General features: G+C 34.0%; 1 protein-coding gene across 8 annotated transcripts in view; it reads right to left on the bottom strand.

Annotated features, from left to right (window-relative positions):
* The window catches only part of KIAA0825 (KIAA0825 ortholog), a 467,160-nt gene that overhangs the window by 301,174 nt on the left and 142,665 nt on the right, over positions 1-23,321 (bottom strand). For 6 of the 8 annotated variants that reach the window (XM_077139139.1, XM_077139135.1, XM_077139134.1 and 3 more), the window contains 6 exons: positions 18,107-18,201; positions 14,938-15,165; positions 13,316-13,581; positions 11,810-11,960; positions 7,381-7,571; positions 5,318-5,500 (listed from right to left, as the gene is read on the bottom strand). In XM_077139139.1, coding sequence (XP_076995254.1) covers positions 5,318-5,500; positions 7,381-7,571; positions 11,810-11,960; positions 13,316-13,581; positions 14,938-15,165; positions 18,107-18,201 — 1,114 coding nt within the window. The remainder of the gene's footprint in view (positions 1-5,317; positions 5,501-7,380; positions 7,572-11,809; positions 11,961-13,315; positions 13,582-14,937; positions 15,166-18,106; positions 18,202-23,321) is intronic. The other 2 variants (XM_077139138.1, XM_077139140.1) reach the window with 2 other exon arrangements.

The following is a 23,321-nucleotide window of genomic DNA, read 5'->3' as shown; positions in this document are numbered from 1 at the left end:
ACAAAGCATAAAAGAATTTTGATATGAAATATTTAAATATTCCTTTAAAAATAATTATCTATAGGCTGAGGCAGAATACATTTCTTCACATTCCCAAATTAGCAGACTCTAAATGTGGTTTTGCTTAAAGGAAAAAAAAGTGAATTTAGGGAAATGTCTTGCATGTGCCCTTTCTCCAGCATCAACTAACCTATGCCTCTTTCCCTCACTAATATCATCCTGCCCCTGAGTTGACCACATCACCCCACTTCAGCACTCTATCCCTATTTCTTTTTAGTTTTGCTTCTCTGCCCACAATTATGATGCCCTCTTTTCATTTCTTTTCTTAACAAAACTGACTGGCTCCTTGGGCTTCTGTTGCCAGCTGCTAGAAAGAAATGACTCCAATGCACACCACTAGTGAGAACAAGTGACAGAAAGCTAAAAAGAGTTAGCTGGGTTTTATGCTTCACTTGTGTCACCCTCCTCTTGGCTGCCCTCCCAGGAGAACTGTATCTCATAATGTGATGCTAATGGAATAAATTCCCACAACAGAATTGAGGCAGCCCAAGGATGTAAGCTCCACGGAAGTGGAGGGGCAAGGCTAGACTTCTTGTACTATTTGTGTTTTCCATGGTGCCTGGGCCATTGGAGGTACTCAATAAAATAAAACTATCACATGAAAAGTACCACCTCGGAAGAAGTAGAATTTAGTTTGAAAACGAAGTATTGAGACAACACAGGAATATTTGGGATAACTGATAACATAATGAATCTTTCTGATGGAACTAAAATCACAGATAACTATGGACATGTAAAGATAACCCCATTCAATCTACTTTGCCAATTTCAACAGAATCATAAGTTGCTATTTTACTTGCATAAACCAGCACTCTCCATGGGGCTACAAGTAGTTGCCTAAATGTCATTAAGTGACAGAAACCAGACACTTGTGGTCAAGTATGGTTCCCCATATTTCCCCTGCTCCATTTGAATTTCTCATGATGAAAATAACTCCTTGAAGTAGGAAAAAGATGAAGGTCACCGATCACTGGCACAATGGTTGGCTTCCAGTAGGTACATAGTAATACACGGTAAAAAATAGAATGAATAAATAATAAGAGTCACTGTCAGATTTGTGGGAAGGAGGATGAACTCTAGGGCCAACTGTGAAGAGAAATCTTGGGTGGGACACAGCCAAAGGGCAAGTCGAGAACAAGGTGTATGATGGAAAGGTAGAACAGGACTTGTCCCCAGGAATCGGAGTAGGGCACAGGCTTTCTCCCAAATTAAAGACCAGCCATTTTCTAGTGTTTCACTTGTTTAGGACCACATTTTAATTTCAGGTTGTTTTTTTTTAAATTGAGAATTTCCCTTTAAAGTAAGGTTTAGAGGGAGAGAGAGAAAATGAATAATTCAATCTAAGCAAAATGGTTAATACTGAAGAAATGTCAGTTTTTAGATCATTCTTCATTCTAACAATCATTTGATTTTTTTTTGTTGTTTTTTTTTTTGGCATGGGCCAGCACCGGGAATAGAACCTGGGTCTCTGGCATGGCAGGCGAGAATTCAGCCACTGAGCCACTGTTGCTCGCCCTCATTTGATTTTATATTTTTTATACTTTTATTTTGGTTTAGTCTACATTCATTTTTTACATCTTTGAGATATATAATTTATATACCATTCATTTCACCCATTTTAAGTGCATAATTCAATGATTTTTAGTCTATTCAGAGTTGTGCAACATTCACTACTATCTCATCCCTAACCCTTGGCATCAATTAAAATCATTTACTTCTGTCTCTGTAGAGTTACCTATTCTGGATATTTCATACAAATGGAATCATACAATATGATTGTGACTGACTTGCTTCACTTAGTATGCTTTCAAGGTTCATCCTATTGTAGTAAGTATTAGTACTTCATTCCTTTCTATTGCTAAATAACATTCCATTGTATAAGTATACCACATTTTGTCTAACCATTCATCAGTTGACAGACTCTGAGTTATTTTTCATGTTTTGGGTATTATGAAATATGCTGCTATGGATATTTATGTACTAGTTTTTGTGCGGACACATGCTGTCATTTCTTTTGGGTAGATAACTAGGAGTGGAGTTTTTAGGTCATATGGTAACTCCACCCTTAATATTTTGAGGAACTGCCAACCTCAAAATGGCTGGTCGAAGTGTGCCAGCTATTTTGAAGTATAAAAATAAAGTTTTAATCCAACACATTCTGTTTGGTGAGGGTCACTGAAATGGTTTAAAAATAACAGGCTAGGCAATAACCTCAAAAACCTAGCATTAGTTTGACATTGAAGTATGAACACAGCATCAGAATACATTGGAATTTAGTGATTCAAAAGCCATATGAGTGACACCAGATAGACCCCAAGTTGGGTCAGCTGAGTATTGGCTTAGTGACCAATATTTGATTTGACAATGGCCTTTGCATGGTATGCTGTCAATTGCACTTAAATCCTATTCTTCCACGTTATTAAATGCTGTAATACTGGGGACAGTAAACTTTCAAAAGTTTCCACTCTCAGAAGGAGTTTTTATATGATACATAAACATTTTGGAGAATATATAGATACATGAAACATAATATAATTTATTATTTACTCTTAATAATAAAATTTCTCAGACTTTCTTAAGTTACTTTAGGGCAGATAATACATCTTGCTCACTGTTCTATCTCCTATGCTGTATCCTTGGGGCTAGGCATGCAACACCGTTTGTTGAATTAAAACTAAATTGCATTTACTTGAAATTCTATGACTTAATTGTCTTTTATGCTTAATTTTTAACTTGCTATATACAAACTGAAATTATTATTCTATGCAGCAAAATGCAGCATATAAAACCACTGCGTGGGCATGCATGTGAGCAGGCGTATGAGTGCATTTTCGAATGTGTAGTTTAACTGCCTTTACAAAAGAACTAAAAGCAATGAGCATTTTGGAAAATGCATAGTGAATATTTTATATTTCAGCAGGAGGACAAGCCTAAAGTACTTCTTTTACAACATTCTAACAGAAAATCTACAAAGAAGAGTTAAAAGAGAGTGCACATTTCACTAAGAGGTTTCATTTTTCCTGCAAAGGCTTTAGAATCGTGTATTCCTGCCCTGGGATTTAGTTGTTCTGTGTTTAGCCTTGAAAGGAAAATGCCTTCTGTTTATCTGTCAGAACTACATGGAATAAAGGCAGTCATCTTCCAAAGAGGCATATCACATAGGAAGACAAAGACAAATGTCAGGTATAGTTTATAAAAATTCAGTACTATTGACATCGATTGTTAGTTTTACACCAATTCCTCAGAAACATATGGTTTAATTTTTTAATGTGAGATAGGGATACAATTTTGTCTAAAATGCCAATAATATAACAACTCCATGTCCTGGCTTTGAAAAGAAGCTATATAAATTGATAGAGTTCTTGTAATACACATACATTTTCTCTCTAGTGGTGAGGAACACACTACCCTATGGATTCCATTTTGTCAATACAAAGCAAAATATATTTCAACATTTAGATTTATATTCTAGGAAAACAATTATAAAATTTAAATCAATACGAATGAATAAACAGTGAAAATTTTTTATGAACTGAGAAACATTAAAAAAAATTAGAGTATAATTTGACTGTCGTCCATGCTTCAAAGCAATATAGCTAGTTATACTTTATGTTAAAAAAAACAACAGATACAGTCCTTTGTGTAAAATGTTCAGTTATCTTTGTTAAAATTAGCAATTTAAATTTATTGAATGAGATAATCCAATGCACAAATCACAGCAATTTGAGTACTGGCATAGTTGTTAAAAAATGGATCAAAAGACCATGGGTTAATAATAATGAATGCATGTTACATTATTATTATTATATGCAATCTTTGGTAATAATTTATTTGTTTTACAAATGCATTGGGAGGGGGTTAAACTTTTCTTTTCATCTTTGACAAACCATGAAATTCACTATTGCTCACCATGACCAATCCATGAAATTTGTGAGCTTTGTTCCTGATTTTCACAGGGCCTTCGTCTTAGATGAAATAGCCCGTTGAACTGAGAACACAGCAATTTTTTCATCTATGGCAAATCAGTTTAATTTACTGGGATTTATTATGGGCCTCAGACCAGGGGCTTTTCATGATTATGAACCACTGAATATATAATGATATATAAACTTAAGGCAATTATCTCACTATTTCTTCTTTCTGAACAAATTTTCCATTTATAAAATTCTTTCTAACCTTGGGTTGCCAGAAAGTATAATCTGTAAACAATGGGTTTACTAAATGTCAGTGGGTAAAAAGTTTAGGGAAATGGAAATCAAAGCTGTTAATCACACTTAGAATTTCTAACAGAAAAGTCTCAAAATTTACTTTCTGAAAGTCAATATTTTCATATCATTCCGGAATTTTAAAGAAAGGAATACTTTACCTAATTTATCATAAGAAATGGAAATATTATTTGAAGATTTTACTATCCAAGAAGCTAAGAATATAAAATTATCCAGTTTTTCAGGATAAAGTGACAATTTTGGAGAATGGTTTCAATAAAATTATATTAATGTTTTATTATAGGTTATATTCTTCTCTCTTCTATAACATTACAGATTTGAGTCAAATTAACCAGACATCAAAAGTAGTTCAAAAATTTTAGGTTTCTCTACTTCTTATTTATTTAGGTAAGTAAAATATTTCAACATTTTTTCAGTGTAATTACTTATTTCCATTTCCACTTGACATTGTTAGCTCAGACACTAAAGTCTAATATTAAAATACAAATCTGAGACAGATTAACTGATGGTGTAGAGCCATTAAGCCTCTTTGAGATTTGGCCTTAGTTTAGGACAATTTTTTTCTTAAATTTATATCTTATTAGAGTAATTTGCTTTGTAAAAGAAGTTGAAATTAAAAATACATTTTAAAAAGAGCAAAAACAATCAGATATGATTTTATTTCTCTAGTTTATTAAGCAGTGACTGAGATAACCAACCCAGTCATTATTTCAATCTAATTCAAGCATTTAAACACCTGAGGTGTGAAGCTCAAAATGCTCCTTTTTTTATTGGAACTTTATCAACTGAACTGAACTGACCATTAGGGCTATAACACATCATTTGGAGTAAAAGCTTTGAGGGTGAAAAAAACCCATGTTGATTGGTGTCAGTTTTATAAAGTTGACCCATTTCACCGTATCAAAAATACACTTCAAAATCATTCTTCTTGCTACTTCACAAAATTCAACAACTGGTATGAAAATAACTTTGCTAAATCATATTATTTCGTATATCATAATAGCTAAAGAGAACATGTATATGACACTTACTTATATAATTCTGTTAATGGTGACGTCAAAATTACTAATGTTGTAAACAGATTATTACAATGGGTGTGAATTTTAAAAATTTTATCATCTCTATATTCATGAGGATTCAAAAGTTCCCGTACGGATGAACAGACTGACCATAACATATTTTCTGTGCATATTAAAATTGTTGTAACATCAAGTCTATGGAAAAGAAAAAGAAGAAAATCATGTTAAATAAAATCATTTTTCAGCTTGCTATTTATACTTTCATCCATATTTCTTGTATTAAGCATATCGGATAAAAGCAAGGTCAGTTAGTTATTAGAGCTTTCAAGCTCAAAAACAGATAGAAGGTATCAAAGAGTTTCCCTGTGAGGTGGCCTATAATACCATTACCTTCAGGGATGGTGGGGTCTACAATAGGGAAGAGTTTCAGGAGTACCATTTAAAAGATCAGCTTATTCTGCATTATTAGGAATCTGTTCAAGAGGCTCAAAGGTTGACCTTAAAATTGCAGTGAGCAAGAGAGAGACGAAATTAAAAGAAAATAGGCTTCTTTCCACATATATATGGCAGGTAAAATTTTACAGCAGAACAAATCTTCTCACTCAAGTGTAAGCTCTGAAAAGAAAATCACAAGATTGGGTAACAGGTTCTCCCAGCAAGTGGGAAATAAGAAGAAATGATACGGGAAGCACAAATGGGAATGCCTAATAGTTTCAGGATTTTTATCATTCATTTTACTCATGAACTCATTTCTTCATTTCTATTTTCCTTAGGTTATAATAGGGTCCCATAGACCGGTTTAAGTATTATTTTGCAATATGACTAAATTGTTACAGAACTAAGTTAATTTCCTTTTTTTTTTTTTAAATTCAAAGTCGAAAAGCTAGAGGATGGGAAGTAAAATAAGTTTGAAGATTTATTTATTTAAATGGCATTCGGCCTCAAATTTATTACATATATAAATGGCTTTGGTTACGTGACAGTTGCGATCCAGACAGTACTGGTTACTAGAAGAGTCTTCATAGTACAGTTAGTTAATTACATATACTATTTCATGAGCTAACAGTAAATCTGATTTCACAAAAATCTCATGATGACTTGCCACCTCATAGTCAAATGTGATTTACACTACAGAAGGAAAAGAATGAAGGTATTCTTTGCTCTCAAAAGGAATTTTCCATTTATTCTTCAGAGCTCAAATTTTTTTAAAAAAATCTGCTCTATAATTCAAAACAGCCCGTGCAAAATACCATATTTATGAAACACTGTAGCAGGACCTAAATGCCCTTCAAATTGCAGCATGTTTTATAAGAACATGATCAGGAAATGACTCCTCATGCCTTTAAAAAAAAAATTCTCTGATGTCCTAAAATATATCTGAAAAAAAATTCTTATACCTAGAAGACAGGTCTTAATCACATTAGACAGAATATTTATAAAGCAAAAGTCATCTCTTCGTACAGACCAATGTGGTCATGTAATAGAACATTTTTGTAAGTCATTTTTGTCATTGCCTAGGGAACTCAGAATTTGATCATAATTCAGTCTTTGATTTAATACCCAGTGACTGTTGCCCCTTATTTTCAATGTTTTCACTTTTTTTTGAACTGGCTTTTGATAATCCATAATGAGAAGAAAGGAAAAAATTAAGGAAAAGAGGAAAGAAAAAAAATTGAATTTATTAAAGAGAAAAATGATTAGATAAAGAAGTACAAAATCAACTTGACCAGTCCATCACAGCCTGGCTTTTTCTTCTCCATTCCAGGACTTTAATTTTCTCTCTTTAGCTTATTAACCTTTGTGTCTATATATCCTATATTGCAAAACATCTTGGATCATTTTTTTTCCCAGAAACGAATGGATTCTATATGAGGTTTTAAGAAGAAAAAAGAGCAAAGCTATTTTGATTCAACTTCTACATTTCCTCTTAAATATCTCAGGAGAATTGAATGTGATTTCCTTTCAGATGTTAAATATACAAGGAGTTAAGTCATGAGACTCAGAATTGCATTCTGCATTATACAACAGATGAAAAATTTTTCTTGAAAAGCTATGGTTTTCATAATTTCAATTACCTTATCTGTGGAGTTCTTTTATAACTGGGATGGGCTCGAGCATATCTGGCAGCCTGTAGACCCAAAGATTTCTCCAGCACTTCTGCTAGAATCTCCTGGGCTAACTTGGGGGGTAGAATGGTCCAGAGATCATGATGAAGAGCCCAGCAGAAATAATGCCACATCTGGAGAGAGAAGGAGCATCTTTCCCCCTGGCAAAACCACCACACATTAAACAATAGAATCACATCTTCCAAAATGTCAGTTTGCTTCCTAGGAATCTAATTAGTTCAAGCTGAAAGGAAATAGCTGGAGAGTGTGACACACTAGATGACCAAGAAAGATTTTTGACAAAATGTAAAACATCCTATTGACAAAGGAACATATGTTCTATTTCAATTACGAGACCAGATATTCTAGTATAAATCCAGACCACAAGCATTTAACTAGTGTATTCTTAATTTACCCTCTCCTGATCTAGGGTTTAAAATGTACTTTTAAACAGTCTGTTTCGTAGTTGCTAAACACGTCGTTCCAGTTCAAGATAGTGGTCTAATTCTTCTAATGTTATAATCTAGTCATTTAAATTAAGTATGTATATTTTCCTAAGATATTTTCATTGAGATAATTTTATAAATGTTTCAGATTTCACATATAATGAAATGAAACATGCATACTACATACTTACCAACATGCATGAAACCAAAAGGAATGGGTAACTTTTGAAGATTATTACTTTAGGCTATTTCATCCACAGTATTTTAATAACAATACTAAAAACAGACTGATTTTTAGTAGTCTGATTTTCCAAGACTTTGTAAAGCCTTGGCAGATTTTATAATTTCTTAGTATTTCTAATGCACCTCATACTTTCAAGACTCTCAATCTTTTCTACCCCCTATGGATCTCTTAGGCTTGCCAAGTATCCCCTGACCATAGAGAGAGACCCACCAGCAGCCAAGGCTTTGGGGAGCAGGCGCAAACAGAAGATGACCTCACGTGCTTTACATGCATTAATTAGTTAATGTGCGCTCTCGGGAAGTGTGGTTGTAGTTTGACCTTGTTTTATTCAATCCAGACCAAAAGATTATTTGAAATAGAAAGAGTAGAACGCTTTCTTCAAACTTTATCCTGATTATGTTAATATATCAAGAGAGTAAACTAATAAAACTGCCCATTTTATTTCCAAGTAATCCTGTTTGACACAAAATTTCTGATTTGCCTATGACTTTTGTTTCTCAAACAATGGTCATTTTTTAAAAATCTGCTGTTCCTTTATACCAAAAGTTGATAGTTTCTTATTCAGATACCCCTAATAGTATTTTCTTTACTTATTATTCTCCTGGTAGTTTCTTTGATTGTTAGAATATTTGTAGTCACTGAAATATTAATAATTTATACCCATCATCTATTGAATTTCAAATAGAGTTTGCAAATAAGTAGAATTGTTATTCCTTGGATGGAAAAACTGAGAACCAAAATGTCAAAGAGTGAAGTTCGAATTAGAGAGGACTTTGCTGGCTTCTGCCTTCATGAGTAGATGTGCATCTAAACTGTTTAAGGAAAAAAGTTACAAAATGAGTGCTGAGGTAGCAAAATTGCACTTTCTGTGATAAAGAATACTTTCTAACATTTCCTAAATTAAGAAAAGAAATTTCAGAGCTTCATTCTCTTACTTTTTGGTGGTACATGTAAACTAAAGCAGAACTGACTCCAGCTGGGTGTAATGATTAGTACAAATGATTTATACTAAGTTTTCCTCAAGACAAGGGGGGGTGGTGTTAATAATAACGCAATCAACATGATTTCTCATATTTTTCAAAATACGGAAAAAACAATTTCCTCACTAGCCACCTCTTAATAATAAACCAGAAAATAAGTATAAAATTAGATATACTTCTTCCCTAAAAATAAAACATACTTATTTCTAAGACTTTTGGGAATATAATCTTCAAGCTTAAAAATATTCCCAAACTGGTTTCCATTCTAGCAATTATCTTCCACTGTGCATATCAATGTACACAAGGGTTTTCATTAAACTAAATGTGATTAATTTAGTTTTCTGACCTGTTTCTCTGTTTGTTGTCATTTCAAAAGTATTCTGCTAGTAAACATCTGTTATTTTTGCAGACCCACTATAATGTAAACAGATGTGAGCTTTTATTTAGATTATATATCAGGAAACAAGCAGCTGGGCTTTATTATATAAGCAATTCAATATTATCTTTGAACAGACAATTCTTTATTCTTTGACTATTGGAAAACACAAGTTCCTAAAATTGAGCAGATGTCAACTACATGAAAAGCTTAATTTTAAATGTAATCTGCACACCCGCTGTGCCATCTGACCAGCACCTCATCAGAGAGATACCGAACTCTGACTCTCTCAGCCTGACAGTTTAGAAATAACCGTTCATGGAAATAATGTATCTTGGGCTCAGTGGATATCACAAAACATGAACAAATATTGTTCCATATCTTGTAAATTTGTTACTATTTCTCTACTACGCTCTGCACATGGCGATAGGTTCCCCTGAGATCTTTATCCTACACTCAGCCTCCAGTCAAGGCAGATATCATCTCCTTTCCTCTCCAAACAGCCCTGCCAAAAACCTACTGGTGCTGTTTTACAAATCAGTTGGAATAATGGGGGGAGGAGGAGAAAGGGGTGCAGTAAAGCCAGATAAAACCATGTCAGGTACTCCAGTTGTCAAAACAGTTAAAAATTTGTGCAATTTTTAGAAGGTTCTTATTTTTGGTATATAAGAAAAGCAGTATCACTTTATTTTTCTGAGCATAAATAACAACCACTAACTCTGCAATTAAATTGTAACTACTGACCACGTAAGTATATGGAAGCCACGGTACCATGTAATCACAGGGTAACTATCTCGTTATTTCTGCCTTTGAAGCTCAAGCCTTGTCATAAGATCTAAGAGCTGTGTGTTACATGGTAATTTGTTTTTTTTTTAAATACTTGGTAACTTCAATAACAGGTTCTTAATGGCATCCACTTATTATTTATACTGTACAACCATGCTAGCTCCTAATTTGCATAACAGAAAACATAACACGACTGTGTTGGACATATAGTGAAATTATACCTCTTCTTCATTGAAAACATCCTACAAAATTGCTCATTAGCGTACTGACATACTGAAATAGTTTGAAATATGATATGGATCCATTTTCGACCTCTTTCTTTACCTCACACCAATGTGGATGCTGTGTTGCTGCCAGAAAAGGGGAAGACCAATACTTTCATCCTTATCTCAGGCTCCCAGCTGCATCGTACCACTTTCTCTTTCTCATTCTGTTCTCTGCTACCACCACTGTGTGAAGTATGTCAGGTTTGAAAAACCCTATGTGGATGCTCTTGCAAAAAGAAAAACTGTTCAGAAGGACCTCTAAAGGAGGGATGAAGTGGACAGGGAAAGAGCGGAAAGTCCTTTAAAAGAGCTTCTTATCAGCTGCTCCTCTCTGTTGAGGATATCATTCATTACGATATCAACCCAGACCTAAGTGGAACCATGGGAATCTTCACTGCCACAGAGATGGCAAGAGTGACTATCCTGCATAAAGCTCCACTTTGTTTCCCTCAATACTCCATTGTGATTAGGACAATCAGCAAAAGCAAAGATCAGAAATTTCAGTCTGTAGGAAAGGGTGAGGTGGAAAAGCTAACCAAGGTGGGCTTGGCTTTTGCCTTTTTGAAAAACCACAATTATCCCTTGGTAAGATATTAAAAATGTTTCACCTGCCCCAGAATCAACTTCAAGGAATTTCATTTATTGTGGTCTATGTATGAGCAATGGGATTTAGGGGAAAGGAAACAATTGAAACCTGATGATGAATAATTTTAATTGATCCTCAGTTTGTTTGTACTGGGAATCATTAGGCTTTAATTCAGTAGAAACTTGGGATTTCAAAATATGGGCTAAATGAAAGTAGGCAAACTATAAATGATCAGATGGGTCTTAAAGCTCATTCCTAAGAACTCACAATGAGAAGAAAAATTAAATATAAAGAATAAAGCTGCTTAATGAAGGGTCTTTACCAAACACAGATGGAAATACATAACAAGGAAAAATAAATGCAAGGATACCTATAATGTCCCCTTGGAAAAAATAGAAGTTCGTGGCATTTTGGCATTGTTACCTCTTTGGGTTTTCCTTGTATCCCATTATATTCCAACTTACTATATAGCATTGCAACAGAACAGCTCAAATTAAGTTATTTTTACTTTTAAGCAGAAGGAGAGTTCTGATGTCTATTTCAGGTTTTTAAAAACTGTGTTTTTCCTAAGTACAAATTCAATATTTAAAAAATATTATCCTAACAGCCTTCATGTGTTAGTAATGCCAAACTCATGTTTCTAATTAGCTAGAAAGCAGGTAGGCAGTAAAACATATTTGTGTAAAAAGGAGGGATAGTAAACTTAACTTCACACCTCATAAAAAGCTTTGTAGTCATCCCAGTGGTGGCTCTCAGCATCCTGTAAAATGCTTGTAGCACAAACTCTCACGCAGTAGTCCGTAACTTGAAACTGTAGAGTGTTGATGAATTCCTGATATCGTTGGACAGGCACCAGGAACATGGGTCTGTTCAGAGGGAATGATCAAAGAGACAGAGATTTAAGGCCTGTGCAGTAGGAGGTAACAATTTCCAGTACTACAAATGGTTTTGATTATTAGATATCAATCATTCATTTCCTCCTGCATCCACATTCACTTTCCAAAAAGAACAAATAAATCTGGTCTTTGTTTTGCAAGTCCTTTGAAAATGTACATCTGCTGTTCTACAAATATGCGCTTCAACTTGAGACAAACAGCATTGTCAGTACCTCATTCAAAAATTAAAAAAGTATTCTTCGTAAGCCTATTATTAGAGATCAGTGCGTTATTTAAGCATTAAGTTATTGTTATTACTAGGGAACAACATGCATTTGTCAGAACCAACTTTTATAAAGCTATCATATGTCCCACAAACACACATTTTATTTTCAAAAATCGTAATTTTGCAGATTTCATTTATCTCATAAATTCTTTTTAAAAAGTCTACAGGAAATACAGTGATTTCTGGAACATTATGTTTATAAATTCAAGTATGAATCACAACATCTGACTACTTATGAGAATTAACGAAACATCATAGCTATACCCCCCATCAAGTCAAATTTATTTTAGTTATTTTTATCTTTAGCTATTTATAATGCAGCACTCTCTTTTATAACTAAGGCACTGCAAAGGATGACTAAGGAAAACAGAATAGATTCCTGGGATTCCAAGTCCACATGCTTCCTTTGGAAGGAGGTATGGTATTTTCTGGACAGTGAAGGGTAACCAGAAAGACCACGTGATAATATCTGTAATCATTTTCACTCTCTGTACAGGAAACAGATAATCTTTTTAAACTACTAATAGATAGAATTAGACTTCTTGGTGCTTATTCTTCAAATTTTATGGATAGTTTACTACCAAGAGGATATGAAATATGTTTACATTGGTCATTAGAATAGATTGAAATGCCTTCTCCTTTGTGTCAGTTCCTACCAGCAGGTGGGTTTAGAAATAAGAGAGAGATGTACATATTTCACAGCTATGTAAACCTGGCACCAAAACAAGTCTCTTTTCCTTTTCGCTGTGGTCAGTATAATGTGCCTTACAAAATGGAAGGGGTTTGTTCAGTCATGTTGTCACAACACACATGGGTCCTTTGAGCGTGTCTACAGACAGGGTACCTATCTATCTTTCTTCTTATCTATGTATCCCTTATTTAATGAATCCCATGTTTCACCTTTTTGACATTTCCAAGTCAGGAGAAATTAAAATAATTCACCATGTTAATCAGCACTTTCTCCTTCTCAAATATTGTCAACAAAATTTCATTCCAATGATATCCAAACATTGCATGTTACTTTAGGCATAGCCATCAACTGAATTTAAATGTCACTCACTTCTTGGTCGTTTCTTTCATCAAATTATCATATTGCAGATAATGCTGGTAGACATATACTGCTGTGGAGAGGAGTACATGCAAGTTTTTCAGAGGTGCTTTGGAAGGAACCTCCTTGCTTCTCTCTTGAAGTCTCCCAAGGATAGCTGTTGCCACTTTACAACAGGCCTGAACAAAGTTTGCTCTAATTTCCTGAAAAGAATCATCATTGCATGCCAGAGCCAGTGGAAGCATTGTGTCAAGTCTTTCCATGATGTCAGAACAAAACTAGGGAGAAATAAATGTGGCACTGAGTTATTTGTACTCTGATAACACCATGTGATTTACGTACAGTGGAGCCAAATTCCTAAATAACGAATTTGGCATCAAACATAAATACAATGATGCTGCTTTATAATAGTTGATTTCTCAGTTGTAGACAGTTCAGTGTTTTATGTCATATAAAGATATAACAGAATGATGCTTCTCTATATGTGGCCTTCAGATCTTACGCTTATCAGATAATATGAAACACTCATGAAGCAGCTTTACATAACAATATCTCCATTTGCAGTTAATAGAACTCAGAAAATATGTATTCTTGATATTAATGTTTGCAGTATTTTTTTTAACTTATTTTAATTCTCTTTTGCTCAATTTCCATAAGATATTTGTTTTTATTAACCACCACAATTAAGTGTCAGTTTAGTTAAAGTAATCTAAAGGCAACACATACACCTCATGTGCCATTTCTTATGTTGTTAGTAAGGAGTCAGCAACTTTCAGAAGTGGTGTGCCTAGCTTTTCACTGTTTATGATGCATTTATTACTTTTTTTTTTTTTAACATGGGCAGGTACCAGGAATTGAACCTGGGTCTCTGGCATGGCAGGCGAGAACTCTGCCACTGAGCCACCGTGGCCTGCCCTATCTATTACTTCTTAATGGCAGAGAAGTTGTGGTGGATGGGAAGGTGAAGCCTGTCTCCAAACTAGCTCAACAAACAGATTTCCCTGGAAAATGTTGTGTAGCCGCAGGGTGGCAGTAGCAAAATAAGGAGACCATCTTTGAAATCTCTCCTAGAAATTTTCTCAGTCACAGGTTGCTAAACTCATTGTGGAATGAATGCTGAGTGACTATATATATCTATTAAAAACTATGGAAATGTCTATTTCCATAATTCTTTTTAACTCAGTATGTTCGGTGTATCTCAAAACACAAAGATGTGAAACTGATGCTAATGAAACGAAATGTTTATTAGGGTATACATAAAGTTTTAAAATCATCAAAGCCAATGCGAGACAACACTCCCTCCCCCCTCCTTGCAGTGGCCAAAACAGGCGACTTTCCCAGTGTTTTCTATCCTGCCGTGAGGATGGAGAGACCGTTGTTAGCTGCCTCAGACTCATGAAGCAACCAGCTGACTTAAATAGGTATTAAGTCCTTTTTGCTAGCAATGGACCAGCAAAAATATCAGAGAAAAAAACTGTTAGTGGGTCATATACCAAGTGTTTGCCAAAGAGACTCTACCCTTTGATCTTTAGGTTCCTTTTTGAATTGCCTTATATTCAAAACAACAACAACAAGGAAAACACCAATCCCATTATATCAGTCTACAATTTGTAAGGATTTCATTTGATACTTGCCTTTGCAATTTTCTTTGGTTGGTCCTCCTCAGAACTCATGTCACCGTCTTGCCACACTTGCTGGATGTTTACAAGGTTCATAGTATAGCTTGGAGTCGAAGACCTTTCATTCTGTTCACGCTGGAGGATTTTTGTGGAAAAATCTTCAATTGCTGTTCTTATGCAATGTACCATGGGAAGAGACACTTCTTTAAAGGCCCTTTTCCAGCCAAAATCTAGTAAAGCAGGCTGAAATATGAAGTTATATGGCTCTTAGCTGAGCAACAAATGCTTCAATTGTTATAGATACAAAATTATTACTTTCATTTAGCATGTTTAATATAGGGATTCTTTTATATACTGCAAAAGTCATTCTTATAACCTGAAAAATATTACCTAGTGAAAAAAGCAATATATGAAAACATGTGCATTCTTTACACAGAGTAATATACTGACATTTCATTTTAATTCATCAGTGGATTTAATCAAAAACTTTTTTCAAAATTTAATCTCTTAAATATAGTTCAATAAAACCATCTTTACAAGAGCCAAATGCTGCACTTACCATTTACACATAAAGAAACCTTTAAATTTAATGTATTTAATAAAGTCTAAATTAGATTTTCATAGTCTTTTTTATAGTTTATTGTTAACAAGTATTGCAACGTAAGAAAGCATTTAATATTCAATCTTTTATTCCTTTTTCACTCTCAGAAATTGAGACAAGCTAAAAAATAGCAATAAGAAATAAATTTCCCAGAGAAAACATACAGCTGCACCTTTCTGGTTTTTAACTTGCTTCAAATGCTTTTAGTCTATCCATCCAAAAAGTGGTAAGCAACACTACTTTTCTTCCAGGAAATGAGGAATTAAAATGATCTTCATTGCTCTATGTGGGGGGATGGTTGGGAAGGGAGCAGAGGATGGCGGTGTTTTGTTTTCTTTTTTCTTTTGGTCTATGGTTTATATGGTAATAGACTTTGGATATATATTTCTCCCAGTTTTCCAGCATTCTCAAAGCACTAAAAGCCTGTGGGCAGTAGGATGACCCTATGCTTAAAATTAAACTTTCCCTGTAAGTAAACTTGCTTATAGTAATAAGTCACCTAATCCAACTTCAGAAGATTCTAGGCTCTACATCCTTGACTGAAGTACTTCTTTTTCTAGATCTCAGGGTTTTTGTTGTTGTTAGAGAGATAAATAAAAATAAATTAAATTGGGGGATTTCCTAGGTCCCTTTTAGCCTAAAATTACTGAGATTATGATCATTGGCTTACTTTCCTTGTATGCACATCCCACTGAACATTAATTTAATTCCTTTTATATATACCGTACAAGTAATAAAGGTGATTAATCCTGTAGAGCTAAAATTCTGTGATTCTATGACTATAATCAGAAAATGTGGCTCTTGTTCTCATTATGCTTGCAATTAAGTTATAACTTAGCTTTCCTAAGGTTTGTTCAGACCTTTAGCATCATAGGTCCTGAAAATACATCTCTTTTCTCTTATATTTGCATTAAACTAATCAATAATTGTATCTACTCAGCTCATATAATTTCCTTTCTTTAAAGTGATACTTTAGAACTGCCATGGTTTTAACCTTGTACTATAAAATATTTCTTTAGAATATATTTATAATAGAAATTTAAAAAAGAACCTACTTCTATAAACAACAACAACAACAAAACCCTGCTTTTTTTTTCCCCATCAGGCATTTCTATTTATTAAAATCATTCATTCATTCATTCAAAGAAACATGTCCCGGTAAAAACTGCCATTAAATGTCATGGCTGCAGTACTAAGTTTTCTGTGCACCGATGCTTAACTTTGCTTATGGTAACTTATAAGTGATTATAATACCTTGGCACCATTGAGTTCTCCTTTCAAAATATGGAATTTTTGAAATTTAAAAACTAATAGCTGCTCTTAATTAAAAACAATGAAAACCTGTATGGCTGAAATTTCTCTTGTGAGAAGTCTGTTTTTAAGACTAATAATGTATACTTCTTGCTTACTTTTACTATTCCCATCTGATGTTTGACATTATACATATTCCAGTTAGAATAGAAAAGTTTACTGGTAGATCCAAGATAAAAAAGAGGAAATCATGTGGCTTTCTGTTCTGATCACAAAATAGAAGTTTGCTGAATCCCATTTCTTCTATGACCTTATGTCAATTTCCTAATATTTAGTTTGATTTCCAGTTAAAGCTTAGTATATAACTTTTCATCTTCCTGATTATTTCCTTTGCTTTCTAGGCTGAAATCTTGTTAAAATTATATGCTTTCTTTTTGTCTTTTTAAATATTTACTAGTATAGGAATCAAGATCTATTTGAGAAAACAAAAACCACTCTAGGAATTTCAAGGGGAAGAATTTAATGTAGAGTGATGGTTACAAAGGTAATGGAAGGTTTGAAGAACCAAAAATGAGCTCTGAAGCAAGACAGATATTAGAACAGCAGAGAGCCACCACCACTCCTGGGACTGGAGAAACAAAAAGAGTAGGCTGTGCTGTGGGGAGTCTAGTCACTGGTCTGCCATATTGGAAGCGAAAACCAAGGCAGACCTATCAGGTAGAAATAGAACCATGGACAGGAAGGGGCATATGGTGGGAGCAGGGGCTGGGAGGAGATGGAGTCACAGCCACAACCAGAGATGCCCCCTAAAATAGAGAGAAGGAAGAAATATCCTGGTTTCTCCCCAACTCCTATCAATGCCTTCCACTGGCCAAACCCTCACAGAATCCAGAAAGCGAGGAAACATGGAAGGCATAATTCTCTGCAGATTGGAGCATAGCAAAGGGTGGCAATAATCTGAGAACAATCAGGCACACGATGGGCACACTAAAATAAGTGGCCAATACAAACTACTATTTACTCTTTCTTTTCCCTTTCAATCTTTTTTTTTTCTTTTTTCTCACTTTTCTACAATTTTCCAGGGTCCAGATTCTCAAAGTGCAATCCCTGATTTAGGCTGAGAACAAAGATCTCCTGACTGTCATCTCTCCCCTCCACCCAAGAGGACAGTGTCCCAACTAAATGAATTTTTGTCCACAACTTAGAAGTCAAATTTCCACCAGGAATTATTTTTTAGTGTCAAAGGATAAAACTAAAGATTTGATTCATAATGAATTCACAGTCATAGAATGAGGATATCAATTTGAAAATACCACTTTTTGCAGTATTTACCTCTTTTATTGGTAGCAGTTGCTCTGAAGGAATCGCAGTTTCATTTGCTCTAGGTTTCTCTATTATGACTTCTCTACCAGATGTCTCCAAAAGGCCTATACGAAAGGAAATAAAACAAATACACAAACAAACATATAAAAGGCCACACTGGAGGTGATTAATAGATTTAGGTTAAAATTAATTACGTAGGCAAGCTCTATCCATAATATGCCCTCACACAGACACACGCCTGCTTATCAGTACAGAGTGAATACAGACAACAAGATGTAGGGTGACGTCCCCTCTACATTAATGACAGAATCACCATCCATGGGGTCTTTTCCTATACATACAATTTGATGAACTCATTATGTGATTTATATTCCTATTGCATGTGCATGCATTCGTGATCTGCAAAATACAAGTCCTTCAGTCATTATTTCAATTTTACATTGATGGCACAGTCTCTTTTTCTGGGGAGAAAGGATACGTTAAGAGTACAAAGTAAATGTTAATTTCATTGTTCATTTAAAAGGTTAAACTCTGAATTACTGCAATAAAAAACTGGTAGTATTTTTTTAGCATGTGAACACTTCCCTTCTTGACACAAAGAAGAGCAAAAAGTACATGCACAAGCAGCAATATGTCAGGCAAAATTATAGTTATAAGTATATCAATAATTCACTTGAAAAATATAAACACTGGAACAAAGGAAAAATAACTTACAGCCCCTAAATGAAAGTATTTTCCTCAATTTCTATTTTTTAGAAGTAAAGAACTCTTTTCCATGGGGAAAAAGTAGACTTACATAAAGGTAATAAATTCATAATATATACATACATACTCCTGAAAGATATCCTTCCACTTTTCCATTAAGATACCATTAATGATAATTTATTCAATATGACTGGTTTAACATTTACCTTCATTATTACTATTAATTTTTTGTTCTGATTTGGTATATAATGATGGATTATACAGTTTGACTTAATTTTCCAACTTTTAAGGGATTTTTTTTCTTTCAAAGAACTTTAGGACTCAATTTCACCTTATGCTCTGGAGCAAAAGTAATTTCAAAATCTTGCTGATTATTAGTGTAGGACTTCTGAACAATAAGAAGAGTCATTTCCATAAGTAGATACATGTTGTTTTTTCTAAATGTGGTACTATGAATTTAATCATGAGTGATTCCTAAGGGATCCAGTTCACAGAAATAAAAAATATTTTGTTCTGATTAATTAAAGTTTCAACATTCTTGTACATAACGTGTACCAAAGAGATAAATATACTATTTGGTAGGCAATAACAACAACCTTTTGGGAAACCGTTTATTGATGCTGAAGAAAAGTTTTCCTTAACTCTAGTGTTTCTTAATAATTTTAGATTTGTGAACATTCCTGGGAGCTAGATGAAAGCAACAGAACACGCTATTCAAAAATGTACAATATGACTACATGGCATACGTACACACGCTGCATATACACACACACACACATACACTAATTGGGGATTCCCAGGCCGTCCATTCATGAATCCCTAGGGCACACGCATTGTTCCATTTCTTAAGACAAACCACAACATAGTAAAGTTTTAGACTCAAACAGTGCTAGATCATTTGGCCTAAAGTGCCTTCTCTGTGGCTTGCGTTTTATGATGGCTTTTTAAGGAGGTGGTGTTAAAAATGATGATTAATTCTAATATTGAAATATAATCCAGGTTAATCACAGATTTTAAAATAAATAAAATTAAAACCATAAGCCTATTAGAAGAAAATATGGTGTATTAAAAAAAAAGGTCTGAGTAGAAAAGATTTTTCAGAAGGACACTGTATGCAGAAGCCATAGAAAAGTTCTGCATAACAAAAACATCAACAGTCAAAATAGAAATGACAAACCAAATTGGCAATCTTTCTCCAAAATGCCCAAAACCTATATACTTGGCAATTTCACTTTAGAAAGTTAGCCTCTGGATATGCTTGTGCACATATAGGACAGTTTAAGGAAATTTGGTATATCATGGTTTGTGGAAGCAAACGAAGAGTTAGGAAAACAAAACAAACCCTAAATGTTCATTAATGAGCAGGTAGATAAATTATGGTATCTGCATCCAATGTGAAACTAAATAGCTATTAAAAAGAATGAGCAGCTCTACATTTTCTAAATTAAGCAAAAAGGAACAGCTGCATAGTATGACAACATGTGTTATCTTAACATGGGAATACATATGGAAGTGGTTGTCCCTGGAAATGGAAACTAGGCAACTGGTGTGGAAAAAGACTTAATTTTCACCATAAATTCTTTATATGCATATTAAAAGTTTTACTATATGTATGTAGTACTCTTCAAAAAAATAAAGAAGAAAATAATAAGGATCAAGTTATTAATGACATGAAGGGGAAACATTTGGAGTTCTTTTAATCTGTTTTTTACTTTTCTGCAGATAGTTCATAAAACTAGCTAATTTAAAAAGGCATTTACTCTGGAAAAAGAACAACTGTAGTTTGAAGTATAAGCCTTGAAGATCTGTTTCTGGAATAAGTATCTGCTGTTGTGTAGCAACAGTTTAAGACTTACAAAAAAAAGTTAATTGTCTTATATTTATCAATTTACTCCCAAATACATTATGTTTATTCACTTGAAGTAATGTATTTAGAAGTTTATACAAACCATCTGCCTATTTTTAAGATGAGTAAGAAAAAAGGATAAGCTTTCCAAGACTTCTCTTGCTGATGAGCAATTCTACAGTAAGACGGAAAATGAATTATCAAGCAATCATGATACTCTTTAAAATATAATCTCCCCCCAAAAAATTTTTAAAAAATTAAAATTTTAATCTTATACAAACAAGTGGAAAGAACCACTTTTTGGCACAATTAGTAGAACTGAATTCAGACCAATAAGATAATTTATGTTTTAAAGAATTGTGGCATTTTGAATATTTGTTTGGAATTCAAAATGGTGAATTTCAAAATTTGGCATTGTAGACCTCTATGAGTCTGTGAACATTTAGAAAGTTATTTCACATATACAAAAACATATTTAAAATGCTATACACTTACCAGAATTGTATAGAGAAGGTGGCCCATTTTTGAATCATTTTTTTAAAATATAGCCATTTGCATGCAATCAACACTGATATCTTTAAGGGCATGCTCAGATTAAGAACTTCAGAAGAGTGCAGAGGGTCACGGGAAAGCCAGCTGTTGGATGGCTTTCCCCCACAGAGTTCTCAGTGGTTCATTTTGCATTTCTGGTTAGTTTCCACACTGCCGCTTTCTTTCATAGAGAGTAGAGGTTGGCAGTAGTTCCCTGTGACATCCACTTTCACACCCAAATTGGTCTTCATAGGTTCCCATTGTGTGCACTACAAAGCAACATGCCTTGTTGGCAGCTCTAAGTGGGAACTACTTTCTTTTCTTCACTGCTCTTTTCTGGCTAACAGGCAACCTCCCACCAAAAGCTGAATCTGTAGAAGAGACTACATCCAAGAGATAGTACTATGAAAAAGTATGAAGAGAAGCCCAGGTGGCCACCTTGCAAATTTCCAATGTGGAAGCCTTCGACCTTTCTGCCCAAGAAACAGCTAAAGTCCTAGTGTAATGAGCTTTACAAACCCTAGGAGCCTCTTTACCTTAACTACATACGCCTCCCTAATACAATCCTTTAACCATCTAGCTAAGGAACTCTTAGAAGCCATTTGACCCCTCTTAGGACCCCCTAAGACTACAAACAATCTTTCAGAAGATCTGAAATCTTTGATTCTTCTGAGACAAACCCTAAGTGTTCTTCTTACAACCAATTGAAGCTGCCATTACTCTTTGTCATTGCTGGGGCTAAAGAAAAATGAGGGCCAAGAAACCTCCTGGTTTAGATAAATCTCAGATGCCACCTTTGGAAAAATTGAGGAACTGCCCAAAGAAAACCTTTATTCTGATGGAGGATCATTAGAAATGCCCAATAAATCAAACTTGAGCCCATTCCATGGGATATGATCATCTAAAAGAAATAAAATAAGGTACCATAACAGTCAAATAATGTCCTCTCATTTCCTGATATAACCAAAATAAAAAAAAATTAAATCATGACCAAAAAAAGCAAATAAATATAACAACTAACTATTCTTTTGATCTCAGAGATAGTTCTCAAGTCTCTACAAAATTTATTGCCCCATATTCAAATTACTAAGTGAACTGCCAACTTGACTAAGTCTACAAAATAGTAGTAAACATGAAAGTAAAAAAGTAAAATATTCTGTTAATCCTTTGCATATTTTCTCTATGTGATGTTAAGCACCTGGATATTTTAAACATGTAGAAAACAAAAAAAAATCACTTTTCATGTGACTGTTTTGGTTACTCAGACCTAGTGCACAACTCTTTTCAAGGTCTTTATTACCAAAATATGCTCCAGTCAAACGAAACACAAAGGAAACCAAATGACTTGATCTCTTTCTTCTATATCTCTGAAAACAAGATTTTAAAGCAAAACATTAACTATCAGGAATATTTAATAGTTAACTTAAAATACCATTTGGCTTTTTAAATCATCCTTTTCCAACAATCTTTTCCCTTCTGTTTTAAAAACCAATGCTTTTGATAAGAATTGATTAACTTTGGCTATACTTGAATAAAACATTTAAGATTTTTCTTGACAATTGTCCTCAGGACATTCTTCTCAGGGACCTATTAACATGAAGTTGTGTTAGAGTAAATCGATTTTGGCTTTGTTACTAAAAAATATGAGTTTTAACTACTCAGACATTTCTTATAACTGCCCTTCAATATTTCTTCTACATACCTTGCTCAATAATATACAAACATGATTATATGTTACATTCTTATCAATGTGATATTGAATTTGCTTTTATTTGCCACACTGTTTATATGAAAACAGCAGCCAAATTTGGGCTAAAAAGCATCTTGTGGCATAATTATATATGTGCTCTATTGGTTTTATTCAAGAATGATAACGATTGCTTCTCAAACATAATGTGCTTACAAGTTTCATCATTGCTTTGCCTTAATCTAATGGTGTTGAACCAGCTTCCCTGTTCCTCACCTCTTATCTGAAATGAAGTCTTCAAATCTTTGCTTCAATTCTTGACCCTTTCAGTTTTATGTTCTTAAACTATCTCTATTTTAAGAGATTCAGAACTAACAAAATTCTAGTTCTGAATTTATTCTGCCTTTAAGAAGAATAAAAGTTCTTAGAATTGACCTAATTTCCCAATGTCCTGG

The sequence above is a fragment of the Tamandua tetradactyla genome, chromosome 21, assembly GCF_023851605.1.
Source record: "Tamandua tetradactyla isolate mTamTet1 chromosome 21, mTamTet1.pri, whole genome shotgun sequence".
Lineage (NCBI taxonomy): Eukaryota > Metazoa > Chordata > Mammalia > Pilosa > Myrmecophagidae > Tamandua > Tamandua tetradactyla.
The sequence above is the reverse complement of the archived record's forward strand: the minus strand, read 5'-3'. Positions and strand labels throughout refer to the sequence as shown.